At 56.0% G+C, this 15,084-nt stretch overlaps 1 protein-coding gene across 1 annotated transcript; it reads right to left on the bottom strand.

Annotated features, from left to right (window-relative positions):
* Positions 1-6,870: 6,870 nt before the first annotated feature.
* LOC122916987 (Putative serine protease 47) lies at positions 6,871-14,802 on the bottom strand. The gene is made up of 5 exons (XM_044264350.1): positions 14,610-14,802; positions 13,606-13,768; positions 12,018-12,295; positions 10,375-10,541; positions 6,871-7,185 (listed from the first exon to the last, which is right to left on the bottom strand). The coding sequence occupies exons 1-5, from the start codon at positions 14,800-14,802 to the stop codon at positions 6,871-6,873; spliced, it is 1,116 nt and encodes a 371-aa protein (XP_044120285.1).
* Positions 14,803-15,084: the final 282 nt, after the last annotated feature.

Genomic DNA, 15,084 nt, shown 5'->3' with positions numbered 1-15,084 from the left:
CCACAGGCCACAGTGCACTGGGCGGGAAGAGGAGGGCAGCCAGCTTGTGGGATCCTGGCCAGGGCGCCCCAGTGCCCCCACACATGGCGCTTGCCTGGCCGCTGATAATGGGCAGGCTCTGCCTGTGTCCACGCCTCCATTCATCATCCACTGTCCCTGGACGCAGGTGTCATAGCAGGCTCTGGCCAAGGAGGACGCTGTGGGGGCCGCGTGTTCAGACAGACAGTGGGGCGAGCTGGAGCCATTCCTGCTCAAGTGTCTGCTCTGGAGAGTCTGGGCTTGGATAGTCCTCACTTGTCGGCCCCCTGCAGTATTTGTTGGTGGGACCCTCCCCCAGACAAGCTGGCAGGGGCCCCCGCCACCCGGCACTTCCACTGGGAAGGCCCCAGACATGACTCCCTGAGTTCTGAGGGCCTGTTTCCTCTGGTATGCCTGTGCACATCTGGGCCCTTGGTGCTCATTTTCGTAAAATATCTTGGGGTTACGCCGTGCTGTCTGAGGGTTCCTTCTGCCATCTTCCCCGGGTCTCTGAAAGTCAGATCCCACTCTCATTCTATCGTCTGTGTTTGGAATGTACTTTGTGTTGGTTCATTCTGAGGATCCTGTTTCAGGGATGCGTGTTGTGTGAAAGTGTACAATGTGTCTGGACATTGTACGTAGAGATGTTTTCCACCCACAACCACAAATTGCTGAAGGATCCCGACTTGGTAGGGCTCTTAATTTATTTACATTAGTCCATCCCATTGTCCAGTCTGTTAGCAGGAATCTGACCAGATTCTGGTTCTCTCATATTCCTTCCTAACACAGGGAAGGAACGCCTCTGATTCACTAGTCACACAAAATTCTGCCTCTGCTGCCCCATGAGGTCTGTGGATCCAGCTCCTGGACACTGACCACTGACACCATGATGCTTTTATGTCTCCTCCCCGTAAGTGAAGTGATCTAAGTGTTATTCATAGATCACAGTTGGCCAGCATTCATTCACACTGCTTTTCTCCTTTTCAGTGAAAATGGGTAATGTTATTAGGACTGTTTCAACTACATTATTAAAAAATTGGAAAATTCAATAGAAAGCAGTGTAGAGGATATGTAGACACAGTGTTAGCATTGTGACATGTTTGCTCCAGCTCAATTATAAAATAAAAACTCTATCAAGACATCACATAGAATACAATTCATTCATTTTAAGTGTATGGTTTTGATGGCAGGGTAATATTCCATTGCATATATGGACCACAGTTTCTTTATCCATTTGTCTGTTGAAGGGCATCTCAGCTCCTTCCACAGTTTGGCTTTGTGGACACTACTTCTATGAACATTGGGGTGAATATGACCCTGCTTATCACGACATCTGTATCTTTGGGGTAAATACCCAGTAGTGCCATTGCTGCATCATAGGGAAGCAATAGTTTTAATTTCTTGAGGAATCTCCACACTGTTTTCCAAAGTGACTGCACCAACTTGCATTCCCACCAACAGTGTAGGAGGGTTCCCCTTTCTCCACATCCTCTCCAACATTTGTTGTTTCCTGACTTGTTAATTTTTGGCATTCTAACTGCTTTAAGGTGGTATCGCAATTTTTTTAAGAGTTTATTTGTTTATTTGACAGACAGAAATCACAAGTAGGCAGAGGGTCTGCCTGGGTGGCTCAGTGGGTTGAAGCCTCTGCCTTCAGCTCAGGTCATGATCTCAGGGTCCTGGGATCGAGCCCCACATCGGGCTCTCTGCTCAGTGGAGAGCCTGCTTTCCTTCCTCTCTCTCTGCCTGCCTCTCTGCCTACTTGTGACCTCTGTCTGTCAAATAAAAAAAAAAAAAAAAAAAAAAAGAAATCACAAGTAGGCAGAGAGGCAGGCAGAGAGAGAGAGAGGAAAGGAGGCTCCCCACCAAGCAGAGAGCCTGATTTGGAGCTCAATCCCAGGAACCCAGGATCATGACCTCAGCTGAAAGCAGAGATTTTAACCCACTGAGCCACCCTGGTGCCCCTCAATGGGGTTTTGATTTTAATTTCCCTCATGACTAATGATGATAAACATTCTTTCATGTGTCTGTTAGCCATTTGTATGTTCGTGTCTTCTGTCCATTTTTTGACTTATTTGTTTTTTGGATCTTGAGTTTGAGAAGTTCTTTATAGATCTTGGCTATCAGCCCTTTGTCTGTAGTGTTATTTGCAAATATCTTCTCCCATTCCATAGGTTGCCTCTTTGCTTTGTTGACTATTTCCTTTACTATGCAGAAGCTTTTTATCTTGACGAAGTCCCAATAGTTCATTTTTGCTTTTGTGTCCCTTGCCTTTGGAGACATGTTTTGAAATAAGTTGCATGGCTTATGTCAAAGAGGTTACTGCCTATGTTCTTTTGTAGGATTTTGATGGATTTCTGTCTCACAGTGAGGTCTTTCATCCATTTTGAGTTTCTTTGACAATACATTATGATTAAATGGAGTTTATTCTAAGAGTGCAAGACTTGTTTAATATTCAAAAGTCATAAGTGTAAACCACCATATTAATAGTCTAAAGAAAAAGATCCACATGGCCATAGCAGTTAATTCAGAAAAAGCATTTGACAAAACTCAACACACATTCATGTTAGACGCTCATAAAACTGGGAATAGAAGGACACTACCTCAACCTAGCAAGGGATATCTACAAAAAAACCTACTGATGACATCATACATATTGGTGAAAGAATGGACATTTTTCCCTCAAATTCAAAAACAAGATCAGGATGTTCTTTCATCTCTCATTTTCAACTTAGTACTATAGATGCTGGCCCATACAGTATGGCAAGAAAAAGAAATAAAAACAAATCGATTAGAAGGAAGGAAGTATTACTGTCCATATTCATGGATGACATGACTGGTCACGTAGAAAGTCCAAAGAAATCTACAAGAAAATGCTTAACCAATGATGATCACTCTATCTTGTGTCTCAGGATACAAAATCAACACAGAAACATGAATTGTATTTCCTAATACCAACAATGAACAATTGGAAACCAAAAATTAAAAACACAATGCATGTACAACAATTCCAAAAAGTTAAATATTTGGTTATAACACTTTTTAAAAGATTTCATTTATTTATTTGACACACAGAGAGAGAGAGAGAGATCACAAGTAGGCAGAGAGGCAGACAGAGAGAGGGGGGAATCAGTCTCCCTGCTGAGCAGAGAGCCCTATATGGGACTCAATCCCAGGACCCTGAGATCATGACCTGAGCTGATGGCAGAAGCTTAACCCACTGAGCCACCCAGGTGCCCCTGGTTATAACATTTTTTTAAAGAGAGGATTGGTATAATAAAATGAGTAAAACCTGCATGAAAGGAATCAAACAAGACCTAAATAAATGAAGAGATATATCACATTCATGAATTGGAAGTAAAATGTCAACTGCCCACAGACTTCCTTTGTCAACCTAGACAAGCTTATCCCAAAATGTATAGAGGAAAGGTAAAGGTAAAGGAACCAGAATAGCCAGCACTGTTTTTGAGAAAGCAGAATACAATTGGAGGACATTATTACTTGACATAAAGCTATAGTATAGGGCAGTGTGGTGTTGGTGAGGGATAGTGTGTGGTTCCACGGACAGGACAGAGAATTCAGAAATAGTCACACAGAGATACAGCGAACTTGTGTTTTTGGGAAGCAAAAAAGCAGTATGATGGAAGAGGATAGAGTTTTTAGTAAATCTTAAAAATAACTCAAAATGATTAATAGATTGAAATGTAAGATATAAAACATTGAACCTTGTATAAACAAAACTAGGAGAACATCTTTGGGTGGTAGGGCTTGTTGAGGAGCTCTGGGACCCGACAGCAAAAACAACAGCCATAAAAGAAAAAAGAAAAAAGAAAAAAAATTGGACTTCATCAAAATTAAAACTTTCCCTGGATGAAAGGCCCAGTCGGGGATGAAAAGAAGTTACAGGTTTGGAGAAACTATCTGCCCTACCAGAAGTGGGAAGGAGTTTTCTCTGACCTACGCTTGAGAACGTAACAAGGCCACTGGAAGAAACACTTGTGCAAATGTGCCCCCGACCTCACCGGGGGCTGGGCTCCAGAGCTGTGGACTCTCAGCTGGTCCACACAGGTCTTTAGCCACCAGCTACCAGCTACCACATGAACCCTCCCACAGCAGGGCTGGCTTTGGCAGCTGGCCACACTTGTGCAAGCTGGGATTCCCAATCCCCTGGTCTCTCTGATTTTCTGGGCCATAGTTTGCTCTATGATCTCAGTTTCCTGCTGGGTCTAAGAAGAGCTGTTGATTTTTAGGTATTTTTTCAATGTTTATCATGTTTTGAGAATGGGAGTAATGACTTCCAAGCTCCTTATCCTCCAGACTGGAAACAGGAAGCCTGTAATTGGTTGGTATTTTGTTCTCACTTCTGTAACTTGTCTGGGGTTGACTTGGTAATGACAGCTGGCAGCCGGTGCCAGTGCCCCATTTAGGAGGGCAGGGAATCCCCAGTGACAGACCTTCCATGTCCCTTTCCCCACGGATGCCGCCAGTGCCCCTCAAGGCCCTGCTCCCAGGATCACTGTCTCCTCCACTTAGCCCCTTCCCTCTACCCCTACTCTAGACTGCCTACTCTGGAGTGGAGATCTGGGACCCAGATCTGAGGAAGCCCATCCCAGGTGTCTGAGGGGATGCTGGGGAGGGTGACAGCAGCTGAGTGCAGCCTGCTGGAATCTGAACCAGCGGGGAGCTCCAGCTCCCCGAGAGAGATGTTCTTACTACCTGCGCCATCTCTGAAACCCTACAGACCCCTGCGAGATTTGATTTCATCTTTAATAGGAAACTGAAGCGGGATAATAATCCTGAGCACGAAGTTTGCTGCAGGTGTTGGGGAAAGTTGGTTGCTCTGTCGTGGGAGTGAGGCGTGTGTGGGATGCCTCTGGTAGAGGTCTGAGAAGATCCAGGAGGGGCAGGGAAGCACCTAACTCCAGAGCACAGCCCGCTGCAGCTGCCACGGGTGGCAGAAGAGAGGGTGAGAACCGGTGGAGACACTAAGGCTCCGGCTGATCTGCCCACACTGCCCTGAGCTTGTGAGCGTGTGAGAACGGCACGCCATCTCAGTACTCACGGACATCTGGGGGCCTGACGTCCCCTGCCTGGGGCCCCAGAACTGAATTTCCACCGAGGGAGAGAATGCTCACTTCTCCCCTCCAGGGACAGCTCAGCCGGTGGCAGGTACACAGCCACGCCTTGGGTACCTCACTGGTGGGGCTCTGGCCAGAGGGACGGCCAGGGCAGGGTCTGCCAGCAATGCCCACGCAAGCGTGGGCCCTGGGAAGACACGTTCCTGGGGCCTCCCAAGACCATCTTGGAAGGCAAAACCTGCACCAGTGAGATCCCAGTGTTAACGGGCATTGAGTCCATTTTTGCCCATCTGTCACCAAGGATCCAAGATATTGAAACAATGCCAAAATTGGGAAGAATTTGCATGGAACTCTCAGACTGGCACTTGATCTGTGCACTGAATAGGAGCTTTCCCACCTTATTGAGGACTGGCGTGGGTGCATTGTGAGGAGGGGGCTGTGCTGGCTGTACCGGGGCCTTTGTCGGGCAGACGGTCAGGAAGGACACCCTAGAACATTGTTTCAAGGCTTATCACCTGGCCACCAGGTCCTGGGTCAGCTAAGCAGGAAAGGTGACAGAAGGATCCATCTGCTGAAGGTGTGTGGACACCTCAAGCAGGTTGGCTTGTGGCCTTGGGACGCAGGGAAGAGTTTGACATGGAGTTGGGTCCCTTCCAGCTGGGTACAGTGGAGCCACAGGGGCAGGTGAGGAAGGTGTTGGGAGTCCACTGTAGGAACACAGGTCTGAGGACCACCGGCCTGAACCTTGGCTCTCAGCCTGGCATCTGGCCTCCTCTGCACCTGACTCACTCTCCCAGACCCTCTGTGCCCGAGCATCCTTCCTACTGCAGACAGGAACCCCCTTCCTCATGGCCTGGTCATGCACCCCAGTCCAACTTAACCACCCAGCAGTCTAGAGTTTCCCACCACCTGCACTGGGAGTCGGTCCTCCCTCCTCTGAATCCCTGGGTTGCTGTTTCTCTACTTTGGGGGAGATTCTTGCTTCCCCACACTGTAGATATCTAGTGGAATGTCTGTCTTCTGCTTGTGGGCTGAATTGTGTTTTCTAAAATTCTTATATTGGTACCCTAACTCCCTGCGCCTCAGAATGTGGCTGTATTTGGAGATAAATTCTTTACAGAGATGACTAAAGGTAAACGAGGTCACTGGGGTGGCCCTAATCTCATAGGACTGGTGTCCTTATAAGGCAATCAAGACATAGATACACGGAGGGACAACCATGTGAGGACACAGGGAAGATGGTGTCTACCAGGAGAGAGGCCTCGAGAAACCAGCCCTGCCCACGCTCGGACCTCCCCTGGACTTCCTGCCTCCAGGACTGAGAGGTGAGAAATTCCTGCTGTTGGAGTCCCCACCCCCCAGCTCTAGTGTTTGTTATGCAGCCTGAGCTGCTTCGCACACTTCCTCTGAAGGCATACATGCTCCCCAGTGCTCCCCGAGGCAGGAGTGAAGTCTGCCCTCTTCCCAACTGGCAGCCCTGTGCCCACTCCCTCCACCCTGCGACAGCTGTCCCAGGAGCCAGATGCCTGATGTCAAGGGATGGGCGAATGCCGAGAAGCAGGAAGGGCAGTGGGGTCCCAAGACAGGAGCAGGACGAGTCTTTATTTGTTTCTGTTTTGGTTTTTCAGGCTTGGCTTGGGAGTGGAAGCTGATGGACAGGAAAGTCCTGGAGGGAACACTGAGAGCCAGTGGGGTTGTGGGAGGGGAGGCGTGGAAGGTTCCAGCAAGCAGACTGGGGCTGGAGGCAGAGAGCTGGACAGAGGGGCTTGGCAGGTCACCGCAGGGCCTGCCGTGAGTCCCTGAGTGCAAACAGCAGCAGGAGCCAAGTGTGGGGTGGTGTGAGGGCTGTGCCGCTGTCGAATGAGCTGGTGGCCTGCAGAGACTGATCTGGAACCCGGATCTGAGGAGCAGATGTGGGATCGGGCGGAGGGGTCAGCCTCCGGATCTTGTTGATCCAGTCGGTGAAGTAGCTGACCCTGGTGAAGATGCTGGGGTAGACAGGGTGCCAGCAGTCCAATCCCCAGCTGGCCAGCCCCACCAGAACCCAGGCCGTGGGGAGGTCACAGACGAGGGGGCCCCCGGAATCACCCTAGGAAAGAGAGGGGAGTCCGTGTGGGTGACGGAGCAGAGTCTGAGAATAGCAGAGGCAGGTGGGACTTGTGAGTCTGGGAAAGTCTGGACCAGCGTCGCCCCATGGGCCCTTCAGGCTCACACCGGTGGGCCTGGGAACTGCGCTTCATGGGATTCGACCGCCCCTCAGGACTCTGCCCTCTGCCCATCCCCCAAGGGGGGCGCTGGCGGCTGGGACAAGGGATAGGGCCCAGGAGGGCTGGCTGTGAGTGGAGGCAGGTCGGCCCAAGCCTCTGCAGCTACCATCCATCCCCCACACCCTGGGGCCCCCTCCTTTTCATCCATTTAGGACTTTGGTTTTTCCCCCAAGCCCAGGCCTGCTGGAGGCAGCCCACGTTGCTGGGGGCTGGGGGAGCAGGCAGGGGTCACCCGGCGGGGGTCACCTGGTGGGGTGCTGGGAGTTACTGGAGTCCTGAAACACTGGCAGGGCACGTTGGTGGCATGGTGGGGACACACCTGGGTGGCGTGGGTTGGGAGGCTCAGTACTCTCGGGGGGTCTTCTGGGGAGGAGGGCACTCCTGCTGCATGTCTCTGCTGGAGAGACTCCGGGAGCCCAGGAGGGGCTGGCAGTGCATGGTGGGTGTGGGGACAGGAAGACTGCTGGGCTCCTAGGCCGACCGATGGCCTGGGTGTTGTCAGATCTCCGGCTGAGACCCAGGGCTGGGTACAAGGTTGTTTGGAGGAGACAGAAGGGCACAGGTGTGGCTGGCCTCACCCCTGGAACCCGGGACCTTACACGGGGCTCTGCAGTGGTGGTGGAGTTGAGGGTCTTGGGATAGGTAGACTGCCCTGGGCTGTCTGGGTGGGTCTGCACGAGACAGAGGGCGGCAGGAGGTCAGAGTCACAGGAGGAGCTGGGCCCCCAAAACCGAGGCTAGACCCATGAGCTCTGTGGTTAGAGGCGGCCACGGGCCAACAAGTGCAGGTGGCCCCAGGACCTGAGGAAGGAGAGGAAATTCTTCCCTCGAGCCTCCTGACAGAGCTGGCAGCGCCCACACTGCCATTTTAGACTTTGGACCCCCCCAGAAATGCCAGATGATGACTATCTGTCTTCTCAGCCATCCAGTTTGAGGTGGCTCACCAGTGTGGGCCCAGACTCAGAGGCAGGGGCTCCTTGGAGAGTGGTGACCCCTTGCCCTCCCGGGGACCCCCACCTGGAGTGCCTCCGGTTCTCCCCGTGGTGTGCCCGCCGCAGCTGGGCCCCCTCTCCCGCTGCAGCCTGTGTCCTCTCCAGGCCTCAGCTATCTGCGCAGGTGAGCGGCAGAGATTATGCCTGCCCCGGGGCCAGGCTGGAGGAGGCCGGATGGACTCCTGTGGCCTCCCGGCCCCTGCAGAGCTCTCAGAAGGTAGAGGAAACCCCGACACTGACATAGCCCCCGCCAAGCGCACCTTGGTTTGCACCACACAGAGACAGAACAAGCGGCGTGCGCGTGTGTGTCCAGCGGGGCCCAGGCAGCTATGCCCACGTCCGAGAGGGCGAGGCTAAGACAGGCTCAGAAGGACACGCAGTGCTCAGATTGGGGCGGCAGACCGGGCAGGAGAGTGAAGGCCAACCTGTGTTCCTTGTTCCTACAGACCAGGCGCGGCGCTAAACTCTCTACCAGAACCTCGTGGAGGGGAGGCTGTCGGCGCCCCTACTTCATTGGTGAGGAATCTTGGCTGGGCTCCCAGCACCGAGAAAGGACAGCTTGAGACGGGAGCCAGGTCCGTCCACCCCACAATCTGAGCGCTGAGTCACCCTGCAGCACCCACCGCCCAGAGCTGCATCCAGTGCCCTGCATGGGGAGGAGCACTTCAGGGGAGAGAAGAGAGCCCTGGGGTGGGGGCCAGAGCAGGTGGCCTGGCAGACGCAGCCAATGGAATCTCATGGACGGGCTGCGGTGATGGGAAGGCTAGGGGGGGTAGAAATGGGGGGGCTTCCAGGTGTTCAGCTCAGAGGGGTCCTCAGCCTGGGGTGGAGGGCACTACAATGTCCAGCCTCCAGGCCCACAAAGGGCACCGGCTCTAAGCTCTACAGGCCTGGCCTCCACTGGAGAAGGCAGGTGCAGGGAAGAGTCAGAAGGGATGTCTGAGTGTGTGTCCCCTCTGGGTGCAGCTGGCCCTGTGAGGAGGCTGGGCCAGAGGGTCCCCACTATCGACTGTGGCCTGAGAACCAGGAGAGCAGGTCTACCTCCTACCAGGAGGACAGTCGGCTGAGGCCCCTCCCCGGCCCAGCAGCTGCCTAGGCCGCAGTGAGAGTGGCTGTAAGTCAGGCCTCCCACCGGCAGGCCCGTCTCACGCCTTCTGGGTTTCCCGGAGCCACCATCACATATGGCCACTAACCGGGGGGCTTAGAAAACAACAGAAACTTGCCTCTGCCAGTTCTAGAGGCAGACTCTGACGTCAAGGGTCTTGGCGCCTTTCCATCCACCTTTTAACGACACGGGTCGTTGCATTTAGGACCCCTCTGAATGCAGAACGGTCTCACCTCGAGACCTAATCACAGCTGCAAAGACTACATAGTTCCCAGTACGGTCACATTCTAAAGCTCCCAGTAAACATGAATTTGGGGAACAGTATTCAGCCCATTATGCCAGCCTTTCCACAACCCCATGCAGGAGGCCTCAGAATCCCACTCAGGCTCGGAAGGTGCCACCCAAGGCCCCCGGGCAGGCAGGGACAAGTGGCCCAGTCGTGTGTCTGGCTCCAGGGCCCTCCCTCCTTCCCTTTCTCTCCTCCCCTTCTGGAGATCTCCTTGTAGGAAAGGCATCCAAAAGCTGGCTGGCTCTCAAGGCTGAGCCCGGGGACTGTGCTGGGAGGAAGGGTGGGCTTGAAGTCAGAGCGCCAGGGTGGTCCAGCCGAGCTGCCTTACATGAAGCTGGCCACACTCCCTCGCGGCGCCTGCTGGCCCACCTGCAGGAGGGGCTCACACAGAGGGGAAAGAGACCCTTCCGGGCCCCATGCCCAGCAGCTGAAGCACACCCAGAACACACAAAAGTACAAGGCGCTCCTGAAAGAAAAGGACGGGCAGCGCGACATCAAAGTGAGAGGGAAAACTAGAAGGGAAAGACACACAGGCCCGGGGGCGTCCACACGCAGCCGAGAAGCAACACAGGCTCCTGGGGACATGGAGGGAAGCAGGCAGGAAGAAGAGAAACGGCGCCGCTTACCTGGCAGATGGCCCTTCCCGTGGAGAAGTCCCCAGCGCACAGCATCTCCTCTCGCACAGAGGGGCTCTTGCTGTTGCTGAGTCTTTGTCTGTATAAAACGTTACAGAACTCGGTCTCCACGAGGCTCACCTTACCCTCCTGCAGATGGAAGGGCGAGTGCAGGTGCTCTGTGTGGACAAGAAGGGGACCAGGGGCGGGCACTGTGGGGAAGCCCCGCCACGCCGCACCCCCACTGCCCCCCAAACACGGGGCCAGCTCAGCACAGATGAGCCCGGAACCCAGTGGCAGCCTTCCTCATCCCTCACAGGCTCCTCTCCCGTCTCCCAGACTCTCCACAGGCCCCTCTGTTTCCTGCGTCTCATTCCCATCCTAGTCCACAAAGATAGACGGCAAATCCCACCAACACGCGCCATTTGTGGGCCCTCAGCAGACACAGACCGCTTGCCTGTCATTGACCTTCCTCCCACCCCCCATCCTCCTACCTCATGCCCCACCGTGCTCCCTCCTTCTACCCACCTGTCCACACACCCACCCGTTCATGTGTGGCTCCATTCCTCCAGCATCTGCCCACCGGCCACCAGCCACTCCTCTCCCAGCCACGAGCACTCACCCGTCCATTCCTCTGTCCTCACGCTGGGCATCTGTGGACACCCCGACCCAAGGGGCATTGTTGTTGGGGACAGCGGGTGAGTGAGGTAAGTGGACAGGACTACTATAGATCTAATAGATAGCGTGAAGGAAACAGAACGGGAGGAGGTACCTCTTTCCACTCCCGTGAGCAACACGACTCTGCAGATGAGGGGCTGAGTGGTAGCATAAAGACAAAGTGACTCCCGCCAGCCAGGGCCAGTGGGCAGAGGGGCCAGGCGGAGAAGCCAGGCGAGGCCAAGGCCCTGGGGTGAGGATAGCCTGGTGTACTCAAGCAGGAAGGAGGCTGGTGGCTGGGACAGGGGATGTAGCAGGGGAGAGGCGTGCAGGGAGATTGGGGGCCAGTGCCACGCAGGCCCGACCCCCAAAGCGGGGAGTTTGGGCTTGTTCTAAGCACAGATGGGAAGACATGCAGTGAGCTGAGCAGGAAGTGGTGAGATTCATGTCTTAAAGAGAGCAGACGGCCGTGTTGCCACTAAAGCAGGGTACATGGGATGGGGCTGGGAGACCAGTCTGGAGCAATGGTGAAATGCCTACCAAGTGCCAGGCCCTGTGGCCCCCTTGGGATATTAGAACAAGTGAGACACGGTCCCTGCCTTCAAGGAGGAAGAACCAGCCTGTGTGCCTTCATGTGTGCATGTGTGTGCACGTGTACACACCCCTTCGTGTGCATGCGTGCATGTGTGCCTTTGTGTGTACGTGTGTGTGCACGCCTTCATGTGCGTGAGTGCATGTGCGCCTTCGTGTGTGCATGTGTACATGTGTACGCACATGCGTGTGTGTGCGCACAAGGGAGAGAGAGAGACAATGCTGGAGGCTGGACAGTCCCTTGGACTTAGAATCACACATTTTTCAGAACTAGAACTAAAATAGTCCCGTCCTCTAGAAATGAGGCCCAAGGTCCAAGGTCCCATGGCCACTTGCCTGGGCCCCCTCCGACCCAGCACGCCTCCCTCCTCCCTTGTGGCCCTCACCCAGCCCCCACACCCCCTCACTGTCCTCGCTGAGCATCCCCCAGCCGGTGATCCAGCAGGACAAGTTGCCGGACAGCTGCATGCCAGGGCTCGGGAGGCAGGTGGGGGCGATGGAGGAGGTGAGGTTCACGGGCAGGTGCAGCTGCAGCATGGCTATGTCGCTCCCAAAGGGGTGATGCTTCTCAAAGTCTGGGTGCACGATAATCCGGCTCAGGGGCATCTCCCGCGTGTGCTGGGTGTGCTGGTAGAGCTGTGTGCTTCCCAGCAGCACCTGGTAGTCCGCGGGGGCAAGGGATTTGCTGGCGGAGAAGAGCCCTCGGTCACCCTCTGCTCTGAGCACGGGCCAGGTCTCTCTCCCTGCCCCTCATCTAACCGCCCCTCCCTCAGGAGCCTGCGCCTGCGGGAGGCCAGGCCGCTTGGGTCTCCTCTTCCCAGCTCTCCCGAGGCCAGCTGCGTTTCTGTTCCCCACTACACCTGGAGGAGCAGGGACTCCTCGTGCTCAAGGCTTCTTGCTGGGGCCTCACACCGAGCTCTTCCATTTTACACAGAGAAGCTCCGGCTCCAACCTCCCTCTAGCCTGACCCTTCCCAAAGCTCCCCATGGCCCAGCTGCAGCCCCACACCTGTCCTGCCCCTTCCTCCTATGAATACCTTCCTGCCCCACAGCTGTTTGTCCACTTGTCATAAGCATTCACAAAAGATCTGGTAAATGAGCAAATGAGTGCAGGAAATGGAACCTTGCCTTGTCCCCTGAACAGAAGTGACAAAACGTCCTACCCTCCTGACTGGACGGCCCGGCACCCGGAAAATGACCCCCCCAACCCCTTCTGACCTCCTCCCCCCCCAGCCCAAACCCTTCCCTCCAGCACCGTGCGAGCTGGGCCACTGCACCTCTCCTGACCTCCCTCCTTGTCTACGGGCTGCTCCCCTCTCAGCATGTTGGCTTTCTCTCCTGCCAGCACAGAGACACCCCCTTGCCACAGAGGGGCTCCTGTGTGGCACAGGGCCGGTTCTGATGGGGCTCTGGGCCCTTAAAGCTACTCAGTGCCTGAGCCTAGATTGCTGACCCGGTCTGTGATCCCCTCCACTCCCTTGAGACCCTCCTTTTCTGTCCCGAAGCCGGGCACGGAGCCAAGCCCAGGAAGCCAGAGGAGCCAGCCCCTCGAGCAGCCACATCAAGGTCAGGGAGCCCACTTCCCACCCAGGCAGCCTGGCAGGCAGGTGCCAGCAACCGTGACTCCTCCCAGGCATGCAGTTCTGCAGAAGCAGTAAGTCTGATGCCCCAGAGTCTGGGGACACTGAAGCCCTGGCCAAGGAGGCAAAGAGCCTGACCACACTGCATGGCGCCAGGACTGATCTTGCCAGTCTCCGGGGGCACGTTTGTGTCAGGGGACAGGCACTGGGGCCGAGGACAGAGAATGGGGTGAGCGGGGGGCACATTCAGGTGGAGGGGACACGGGTCAAAGGCAGGAATGTCGTGTGTTTGGAGGCCACACACCACTCAAGGGTAAAGCCCAGAGGAGCTGTCATTGGACACCCATCACTCTTCCTCCTCTCCCTTGCATCCCCTGCCCTGCAGCCCATTGCAGGCACCCAGGAAGGGGACTCACTTGAGAAAGCAGTGAGCGGTGGAAAGCAGCCAGAGCGGGTCGATGAGGACAGCTCCGCAGACGTGCATGCGCTTGTGCAGCAGGCTGGCCTGCCACGGCCACCGGCCAGCCGCCACATCCTGGCCACCATAGATCCTCCCCGTCACTTTGGGCCTCCCACACACTGTGGAAACACCCCCCCAGCCTGTCCATGATAGAGACACTGGTGACCCCAAATGATGCGATCACAGAGGCCCTCCTCCTCTTCACAGACATAAAAGCCACAGCCAAGGCTCAAGGGGCCTGTCCAAAATCCAGGGGTTGCTGGACCCCGCCTTCCTGACCACTGCAGAGGACCACAGAGCAGAGCACAGGCCGAGCCCTGGAGGAACAAGGGAGGGCCCAGGGTTCGGCTGGAGCAGGGCAAGGGGCACCAGGGGGCCATGGCTGCATCTGCAGGGAAGATAGGCGTCCCTGAACCCACCTGCTGGCGACAGGGCACATTCCAGACGTTTCCTTTGACTAGCACAGTCTACCTCCTCACCTACTCTGCAGACCGGAGAGCGGCAGGTCTCACACCCTACCGGACTTGCTCCAGATCATGTGTCCAGAGGGCTCCTGTGGCCCCTCCTCCCCATCCCAGCATCTCAGGGAGGGAGGGTCACAGGCAGGAGTCTGGTGCTGCAGGACCCAGGGGAAGCCCCTGCCCCGACTCAGGACACTCAGTTTCTCGAAGAAGAGGAAGTGGGCTAAGGAAGGCAGCCCTGGTCCGGGGATTCACACCTGGGGGGCTGGGAGCGGTCTCTTGGGCCCCTCATCCAGCCGCAGTCCTCCCCAGCCTGGCCGCCATGCCAGGGCCAAGCCCGGCACCTGCCCAGTTCCAGGGGGTCTGCAGTGGGGACTATTACCCGCCTGTGCTGGGGTCTGGGGATGGCCTAGGGCAGCCTGTGAGGGGGCGGAGCGAAGAGGGGGCGGCCGCCCCGCTTGCGGAAGCCCCTCCGCCCACACGCCTCAGCCCAACGCACCCGCCGCGGGCGCCAACCGCTGTGCTCCGCCCTCTGGCCGCCGGGGCTCCTCCGAGTCGGCCTCTTCTGGAGCGGGGACCAGGGCACGGGAGGCCACCGACCAGGACCCTCGCATGCCTGCGGGCGGGAACAGGAGCCAGAGCAGGGCCACCAGCCAGCCTCGGCCGCGGGGGATCGGTGCCTCTGTACCCATACCCAGGGCTGCTGACCCCAGTCTGACCCGACCCGACCTGACCCTATGCCCTGACCCCGTGTGGACTCCGGGCCCTGCCCCTGTCCCCACCCTGACGCCCCTTCACACGTCCCGGCACCACCTCCTCCTAACCCTGGGCCCTGAGCCTGCCCAGACCCCAGCCCAGCCCTGCCCAGCCTTGCCCAGCTCTGACCCAGGCCTAGACTCCTCCCCACACCTGGTCCTGACCCCCAGGGCCTGACCTCCGGCCAGCTGGTGCCAGCATCACCCAAACTCAGGGCA

The sequence above is a fragment of the Neovison vison genome, chromosome 9 (assembly GCF_020171115.1).
Source record: "Neovison vison isolate M4711 chromosome 9, ASM_NN_V1, whole genome shotgun sequence".
Lineage (NCBI taxonomy): Eukaryota > Metazoa > Chordata > Mammalia > Carnivora > Mustelidae > Neogale > Neogale vison.
Note: the sequence above shows the minus strand (reverse complement) of the source record. Positions and strands in the feature narration are given on the sequence as shown.

Bases quoted from the DNA above. Each gene is read 5' to 3' on its own strand.
- LOC122916987 (XM_044264350.1), bottom strand. From the start codon at position 14,802: ATGGGTACAGAGGCACCGATCCCCCGCGGCCGAGGCTGGCTGGTGGCC. The intron at 13,769-14,609 runs GTGCGTTGGGCT...GTGTTTCCACAG, and splicing joins GCGGTTGGCGCCCGCGGCGG to TGTGTGGGAGGCCCAAAGTG. The intron at 7,186-10,374 runs GTAAGCGGCGCC...TCTCTTTCCTAG, and splicing joins CGGGAAGGGCCATCTGCCAG to GGTGATTCCGGGGGCCCCCT.